The following is a 9140-nucleotide window of genomic DNA, read 5'->3' on the forward strand; positions in this document are numbered from 1 at the left end:
AAACCTTTACTGTTAGATTTAAACCTTTACTGTTAGGTTTAAACCTTTACTGTTAGGTTTTAACATTTACTGTTAGGTTTAAACCTTTACTGTTAGATTTAAACATTTACTGTTAGGTTTTAACATTTACTGCTTGGTTTAAACCTTTACTATTAGGTTTAAACATTTAATGTTAGGCTTAAATATTTACTGCTAGGTTTAAACCTTTACTATTAGGTTTAAACATTTACTGTTAGATTTAAACATTTACTGCTAGGTTTAAACATTTACTGTTAGATTTAAACCTTTACTGTTAGATTTAAACATTTACTGTTAGATTTAAACCTTTACTGTTAGATTTAAACCTTTACTGTTAGATTAAAACCTTTACTGTTAGGTTTAAACCTTTACTGTTAGGTTTTAATATTTACTGTTAGGTTTAAACCTTTACTGTTAGATTTAAACATTTACTGTTAGGTTTTAACATTTACTGCTAGGTTTAAACCTTTACTATTAGGTTTAAACATTTACTGTTAGGCTTAAACATTTACTGCTAGGTTTAAACCTTTACTATTAGGTTTAAACCTTTACTGTTAGATTTCAACATTTATTGTTAGATTTAAACCTTTACTGTTAGATTTAAACCTTTACTGTTAGATTTAAACCTTTACTGTTAGGTTTAAACATTTACTGTTAGATTTAAACCTTTACTGTTAGATTTAAGCATTTACTGTTAGGTTTAAACCTTTACTGTTAGGTTTAAACTTTACTGTTAGATTTAAACCTTTACTGTTAGATTTAAACATTTACTGTTGGATTTAAACATTTACTGTTAGATTTAAACATTTACTGTTAGGTTTAAACATTTACTGCTAGGTTTAAACATTTACTGTTAGGTTTAAACATTTACTGTTAGATTTAAACCTTTACTGTTAGGTTTAAACCTTTACTGTTAGGTTTAAACCTTTACTGCTAGATTTAAACATTTACTGTTAGATTTAAACTTTTACTGTTAGGCTTTAAACTGGTAGTTAGGTTTAAACCTATACGGTTAGGATTAAACCTTTACTGTTAGGTTTAAACCAATATGATTTGGTTTCAACCTATGTGGATAGGTTTAAGCCTTTAATGTTAGTTTTTGACCTTAAAGATTTGGAATCAGCATATACGGTTAGGTTGCATCTTATTTGGGCCAGGTTTCAACCTATAAAGTTAGTTTGTAATCTATATTGTTAGGTTTCGACCGTTACTGTCAAGTTTCAACCTTTACAGTTAGATTTAGACCTTTACTGTTAGGTTTTAACCTTTACAGTTAGATTTAAACCTTTACTGTTAGGTTTTAACCTTTACAGTTATAGATTTAAACCTTTACTGTTAGGTTTCAACGTTTACAGTTAGATTTAAATCTTTTCTGTTAGGTTTTAACCTTTACAGCTAGGTTTAAACATTTACTGTTAGGTTTAGATCTTTAACCTTAGGTTTACACCATGTGGTTAGGTTTCAACCAATACGGTTAGGTTTTAACCTTTACAGTTAGGTTTCAACCTATGTGGTTACTATTCAACCTATAGGTTAGGTTTCAACCTATGGATACTATTCAACCTATAGGTTAGGTTTCAACCTATGTGGATACTATTTAACCTATAGGTTAGGTTTCAACCTATGAAGATAGTTCTAAGTCTTTAATGCTAGTGTTCGAGCTTTAATATTAGGAATCAACATATACGGTTAAGTTGCAACCTATTTGGGCCAGGTTTCAACCTATAAAGTTAGTTTTCAATCTATACTGTTAGGTTTCGACCTTTACTGTTAGTATTCAACCAATACGGACAGGTTTTAACCTATTCGGGCCAGGTTAAAACGTTTTCTTCCAAAACAATTAGGTCTCAACCTATTCGTTTAGGTTTCAACCTATACGGGCCAGGTATAATCCTATACGGTTAGGTTTAAACCTTTACGTACGGTTACCTTTCAATTAATGCAAAAGTATATAGAAATACTTATAAAAATACACAATCCCTAAATTTTGTTTAAATCGTCATGATTTTTAATCTTTTAGCAATAAAATGACGTGAAAAGTCGAAAAGATTTTCTCATTCCTAGTAAAAACATTTTCCCACAGAACAGAGATTAAAATAGAGGGGAAATAAATCTATTCCTTGGTATCAACTTGTTTAGTCCCTTTAAGCCTGAGAAGGAGTTCAACAAATAATACTGTATGATCCTTCTGACATATTCGTTCCCATTTCTTCTTATTAAAAAGTTGTAAAATTAATTTTGAAAGCATGCATTAGCTAAGTAAATTAAAATTATTATTTGATTGAACATCAAATAGTAAAATGTTTTGTTTGCAAAGTGAATACGTGCACAATTGTTTATCTTTTTTACATTAGACTTTTTTGTACTGCAATTCATATCTTGCTTTAGATAAATTTTTCCTATTTTATATACTTCAGCAAACTTGGAATTGCATAATTTAGAACCACCATTTTTTTTTATAAATTTTAGCTATAGTTTGATTCGATATTATTCCGGTAATAAAAGTTTATATATTTTATGCAAAGTTTTGATGATTTACCTTAATAAATACCGAATACATACAGACTGTCTCAAAGGGCAAAACAGTTCGAAGACGACTCTAGCAAGGGCGGTTTTAGGAATAGTCTTCAAGTACGTTTGATATTAATAAAAAAAACAGTCTTGATAGTTCATAAACAAGGATCTAATATATGTATATAATAAAACAGTCTTGATAGTTCATAAACAAGGATCTAATGTATATAATAAAACAGTCTTGATAGTTCATAAACAAGGATCTAATATATGTATATAATAAAACAGTCTTGATAGTTCATAAACAAGGATCTAATCTATGTATATAATAAAACAGTCTTGATAGTTCATAAACAAGGATCTAATCTATGTATATAATAAAACAAGACATTCGTTAATATATATGTTGCGTATAGCCGGCCAAACGGTTGGACCGATTGGGCTGAATTTTTATGTGGACACTCATAGGTGGCCTGGGGGTGTCGTAGGCTAAAAAATTCGATTTTTTTTCTTCTTCAAATGTTGTTTTTCAACGGGCAACGCCTGGATCTTCAGCTGGTAGTTCCTAATTTTCTGTTTTTTTTTTCTTTATTTTAATCGATTTATTTACCAACCTGAGCTGGGAACTTTTGAATGGTGGATATCGGGATTAATGCTTGATCCACTCTTTTTCTTAATCTCGAGATTAAATAATGCTTGTTCTCCTCTTGTTATTAATCTCCAAATTAATTAACCGATCGGGATTAAGGATATCCCATTCTAAAGTTTTCAGCTCTGAACAATTTTCTAAATATTGACGATTAAAAATAAAACAGCGTTCTCCGTAACTGGATCAAGACCATTTCCAAAATTAGTCTTTGTTTATTAAAAAGTACAGATTTTCTTTTGTATAATTGCTAATTCAAAAGATTATTCGACATAATTTTATAAGACTAGACATCTTCTCTTTGTAATATATAAAACAATAAAATATAAAACAATAAATAACAAACAAAAGGTTTGTGGGCTTAATAAAATTTTTTTAGCGCATTTCCAAAATTTTACAAAAATCAAAAACGTTGGGACACAAATTTTTGTATTTTTGAGCATCCATCCACGAAACTTCCCTGGGGTCATGTGAGGTCTAGCAAAGTATATATATAGATCAACTTTATGTTAATTTTTCAAGGATTACTTTTTCAAATAACCGAAAACTTGAATCTAAAAACAAAAAGAAAATCGTGAGCATTCCTATTATTTTGTCAAAGGTTGCGAAGATGGTTATTGTTTCTATATAAGGTTGAGTAAACGGACACACAGAGCATAATAGAACTTTGAACATAGAATATAAATTGTTACGGAGTTCGGGCTTTAATAATATGTTAGTAATAATACTGAGGTTAGAACTTTTGAGCAGGGATCCATATAATTCCATATCTAATCCCAAATGGAATCGGGGTTAAAAGTACATTTAGGGGCATGAAAGTACACTTTATATGTCATTGTGAACTTTGACAAGTTTTTGTGTACGTGTACTACACTTCAGAAATGTGTACTGCATTTGGGGTGTAAATATTAGTATTTAATATAAGTAATATAAGAGATAAATTATGATATACAGAAAAATAAACTCTCCCTTGCAAAGTTGCAGTAAACATTCTGCAGCATCATAGAGTAATAAAACGAAGAGGTGACGCTTAGAACCCCTTAGAAATACGATCACTCCTCTATATACAAGTGTAGAGTGTTAGATACGTAAACATATCGTGATGTACACAACCGACCACTCTATTAATTAATTAATAGGGAGGTCGGTTGTGTACATCTTAGCAAAGCTTCACCTCTTCACTCTATGTGCAGTAAGTTATTTTTTCTACAACTTGACATTATACTTTCAATTGTTTACAAAAACAATATGGTCTATTTCTGCCCCTAATATCAATCAATCAACATTTGGGATTGATCAGATGGAATTATATGGACCCCTGCTTTTAAGATGTTGAACCCTTCGGCGGATTAAGTTAATTCCAATTTTAAAAATCTCCGACAGAAACCGCAAAAATTGTACTCTTAAAAAAAGTAACAGCTAGCAAATAACAACATCAAATGCAAATAAGTACTGATAAAAAGTATCTTTCTTTCTTAGAATTTTCTGGTTATAACTGAATTTTACCACAGTTTACAGTTTTTATTAGCTTAGTCAATACATTTTTCCTTGTTCATAGCATGTTTATGATAATATTTATGCATTTTGATTTTCCGTAAGTGTTAAAAATTCATATAACCCTCTGAAAACTCTTTCGTTCATACTTTGTGGTTTCTAGGTACAGAGCCACCGCTTCTAAATAGATCCGATACACAGATACACAGATACTAAACCCAGATACCCAGATATACCTTGATACTGGTTCTTATCCAACAATATCTTTACCCGGCCCTCCGTCTTCAAGCTTCTAGTGTACACTACATATTTAGAGGATTTTTTGAAGCAAATTTTCGAGGATTTCAGTCCATTGTTTCCGTTTCATCTTATCTTTATATAAATAACTAGGCTCTCAGGGCGCTTCGTGCCTATGTCCTATTTCAATTGTGAACATTTTCTCTTTATATACATTGTAAAACAAAAAAAAATAAAGAAGTTCGCGAATTTATAAAAAAAATGTCGTGGATTTTCAAAATTTATTGAAAATCAAATTTTGTTGGAGGCAAATTTTTTAATTTTGATCATTCATAAACCTTCCCTGAAGTTATGTGATGTCCCACACAAAATTTGGGCCCTATCGGTAGAGCCGTTTTGACGTACGTTTATTTGATACAAACAAACAGACACCAAGACACCCAAGCAAAGTTTTATATATAGAAGCAGTAATCTCTGATCGTCTGTCTGTCGGCTTGTTTGGATGTTCGATCATAACTCAGGAACACATTGACCGGCATAATTTTAATTTAATTCCTTTGTAAAAACAGATGCAAGCAAAATTATGATTAGAACAAAAAAAAGGATATAAAATGAATATACGTGTTTACCCCTTAATTCTTTCAAAACTTTTAAATTTTTGTCATGAATAGATAAATGTCGCAATATTTGTTATGTAAAAGGCCATAAATCGAGGTTAAAAGTAGTAAATGAATCGAATGCCTATATATCTGTCTATATGTATATATTCGTCTATATATCTGTCCGTCTATCTATCTATCTATCTATCCAACATATTCCCCGCAAAACGCTGAAAGAATTAAAGCATCAGATTTTTTTGTAAAGTAAGAAGGTTTATTCTAGCCTTAAGAGACAATACATGTTCAATACAAAAATACATTTGTTTTCTTTATATTAAGAATAAAGAAAACTTGACAAAGAAAAACATATTTTTCAAAACCAATAGAAGTATTTACCGAAAAAAGTCGATTATAAAATTTTCGCGACCCAAAAAACCAGAAATCTAAATTTTAAGAAAAAAACATCATTTTCGATGGTTTTCTACTATTGCAGAAATCAAGAAAAAAATGCTACATATTTCCCTTTACCATAAAACCTATATGTCAATTAAGGGTAAAGGAGAATTTTCGAATTCTTTGCTCTAGGATCTTGAATACTTGCTCTCTCTTCCCACACCAATCCCGGCCATTGTTTTTCAAATTGGAAATTAAATGGGAAGCTTTTAACTATTTTAGGAAAATATTTAAAAACATTTGAAAAAAATATCCGATTTATTTCTTATATTTCTTATATTTCTTATAATTCTTATATTTCTTATATTTCTTATATTTCTTATATTTCTTATATTTCTTATAGGTCAAATAATAATAAATCGTAAAATGCAAGTCATGCAATGCAAAATAAAGTTGCAGCACAAATGCTCCAAACTCTGATTTTCTAATCCCTATATCTTTGCAACCCAACGTGGTAGACCTTGATATTTCAACCCATACAGTTTGTAAAGTCAATTAATCTAAGTTTTCACCATCAGGTTGCAAAGATATAGGGATTAGAACATTTGAGTTCATGGCGAAGACTTAGTACGTTTAATTTTAAATATATAGATTATCCTTTATTGTAATGAAAAACGTCATCATTTTGTGTTTTATGAATCCACGAGTTATTGTTATAAAACAGTTTTAAAGATTTTTTTTCATTGAACAAAGATTTTAAAGATAACCCGTTGAGGATCATGAAGAGTAACTTGAAATTACATGTGTACAGTCTTTTTAAATTGTGTTCAAGTGGAGAGGGAAGGGGATATAAAGGAGGTGGGGAGGGATGATGGGGAGGAGAGGAAGGAAAGGAACCAAAGGAGCGGTTTAAATTTTCAGAAGAAATCCTTATATCTTTGTAACCTGAAGCTGCAGACCTTTTATTTATCAAGGTTGCAAAGGACAAAAATTGGTGGCGATTAATAAATTTTGATTTATTAATTCTTCATTTTTATTGTTTTCTATTTTAAAATGTTTAGCAGCGGCATTAATACAAAAGACTTAAACAAGGAAAAAAGGATAACAGATATAGTTATGCAATAAACCACCTTTTAACAATAAAAAAATATATATTTGAACCTAAATATTGTAGTTGATGTTTGCAGCTAAACTTGGAATGCAATAAATATATTTTCATATTTTTTATATTTTTTCTCTCTAAAATTCATAAATAAAAATTCTGCAATATTAAAAGTAATCTAAATAACAAAAATAAGGAAACATGTTGAATAATTGTTCGAGGTGAAAATCGAGATGTTTTCACGGATTTCTGAGAGAATTTCTGTCAGCAAAGTTCTTGAAATATTTTGAATTCATTAAAATGAATTCTTCTGAACGTATACAGACTCGTAAAAGAGAATAAATGATTTAGATCCAAGAAACTGAGTTTAAGAGTATTAAAAGAGAAATAAGAAAATTAAAATGATGAGAGAGAGGATCGGGTAGGTGCAGGGATATTTAACAATATGAGAAGAGAAGGGAAATATATATATATAGAGAGAGAGAGAGAAAATTGTAGCTGTGTACAGTGTACACTTAGTCTCAGATAAATCCGCCAAAACCATCTCCTCTGTGATTGGTCAAATCCGGCGCCGCTGGTTTGGGACGTTACGAAAAACCATATGGTTGGCCGCTGACTACTCCAGGGGGAGGCGGGTGATGTCACGTGACCCTGTCAGCCCGGTACAGGTGTGCAGGTCTACTGGCCGGGTTTATATCTCCTACAGTTTCCTATTGTCAACTAGCGAATGAAAACTATGTAGAAAGGTATGCCGAGTTCTATACTGGGATCTATACAGCAGCATACCATACTCAGCATACACTATAGCATACTCAGCATACCCTGTAAACACTAAACATAATCAGACCTTAGTAATAATAAGTGTCAAGGTCACAAGTGACAACAAGTGACTTGAGTGTTTTTAGACACTTTGTTTGTAAGTGAAAAGTGATCAACTTCATGAGGGAAGTGCAAAATATTTTAGCCTATAAGATTCTAAAAAATCCTCCTAAAGTTACTAAAAACAAGTAAAGGAGATAATCAAATTATTTTTATGTTTCTATGGAGGAAAATATTTATTGGGTCAGGAATTGAGTTTTTGTCACATATCTAATCCCTGCATCTTTCCAATCCGATGTCGTAGACCTTAGATCCGTTAAATCAAATAATCTGAGTTTGAAAAGGTTTAGACCATCATAAACATAGGAATTAGAAAATTTAAGTAAGTGTCAAAATCTCAATTCCTTCAAATTCATGATTTTTTTATCAAACAAGTCATCTTTCTTCGTTTTTTATCAAATCTTACAAAAATATTTACTTCTTTGCTTTTCATTTGAAAAATTGTGCCCAAGAAACGTTTACCATATTCTGAATTATCTAAATACTAACTGAAGGGCCCTGCGTTGCCCGTGAAAAAAAATAAAAAAAATTTTAGAAATTTTTTTGTGATATTTTTAGCCTATAACATCCCTCGGCCACCCATGAGTGTCCACAAAAAATTTCAGCCCAATCGGTCCAGCCGTTTGGCCGACCATACGCAACATATAAATGAATGTCTTGTTTTATTATATAGATTTAAGAAGAATATAAAACAAATTCTTCAGTCATTTTTCTAATGACCGTTTTTTTAAGCAGGACTTAACAAAAACTGCTTAACTTAATTTTCTGAAGATGAAAAAAATTCTCAGATTTTTTGGCAAAATAATAATTTTGTGGTTGTTGAAGAGAGTTATGAGCTGCGGTGAGGTCATGTACCAATCTCATTATTCATACTTCCCTTACCAACGGAGTATACTTGATCATAAACAGGTGAATATCCCCCCCCCTTACTTACAATGCGGAGTATACTTGATTATAAACAGGTGAATATCCCCCCTCTTTCCTTACAATGCGGAGTATACTTGATTATAAACAGGTGAATATCCCCCCCTTCCTTACAATGCGGAGTATACTTGATTATAAACAGGTGAATATCTCCCCCCCTTCCTTACAATGCGGAGTATACTTGATCATAAACAGAATCAGGTGAATATCTCCCCCCTTCCTTACAATTCGGAGTAAACTTGATTATAAACAGGTGAATATCTCCCCCCTTCCTTACAATTCGGAGTATACTTGATCATAAACAGGTGAATATCTCCCCCCCTTCCTTACAATG

General features: G+C 31.1%; 1 protein-coding gene and 1 long non-coding RNA gene across 2 annotated transcripts in view; one reads left to right on the plus strand and one right to left on the minus strand.

Annotated features, from left to right (window-relative positions):
• LOC111713979 (uncharacterized) overlaps window positions 1-9140 on the minus strand; it is an 11747-nt gene that overhangs the window by 230 nt on the left and 2377 nt on the right. The window contains exon 3 of the long non-coding RNA XR_002767850.1: window positions 4353-4359. This is a non-coding gene — a long non-coding RNA (uncharacterized LOC111713979). The remainder of the gene's footprint in view (window positions 1-4352; window positions 4360-9140) is intronic.
• The window catches only part of LOC111713978 (protein vestigial), a 12091-nt gene continuing 10545 nt past the window's right edge, over window positions 7595-9140 (plus strand). The window contains exons 1-2 of the mRNA XM_023488981.1: window positions 7595-7947; window positions 8708-8791. Of these exons, the coding sequence (XP_023344749.1) occupies window positions 8714-8791 (78 nt within the window). The 5' untranslated portion in view covers window positions 7595-7947; window positions 8708-8713. The remainder of the gene's footprint in view (window positions 7948-8707; window positions 8792-9140) is intronic.

Source organism: Eurytemora carolleeae, unplaced genomic scaffold (assembly GCF_000591075.1).
Source record: "Eurytemora carolleeae unplaced genomic scaffold, Eaff_2.0 scaffold832, whole genome shotgun sequence".
In the NCBI taxonomy this organism is placed as follows: Eukaryota; Metazoa; Arthropoda; class Copepoda; order Calanoida; family Temoridae; genus Eurytemora; species Eurytemora carolleeae.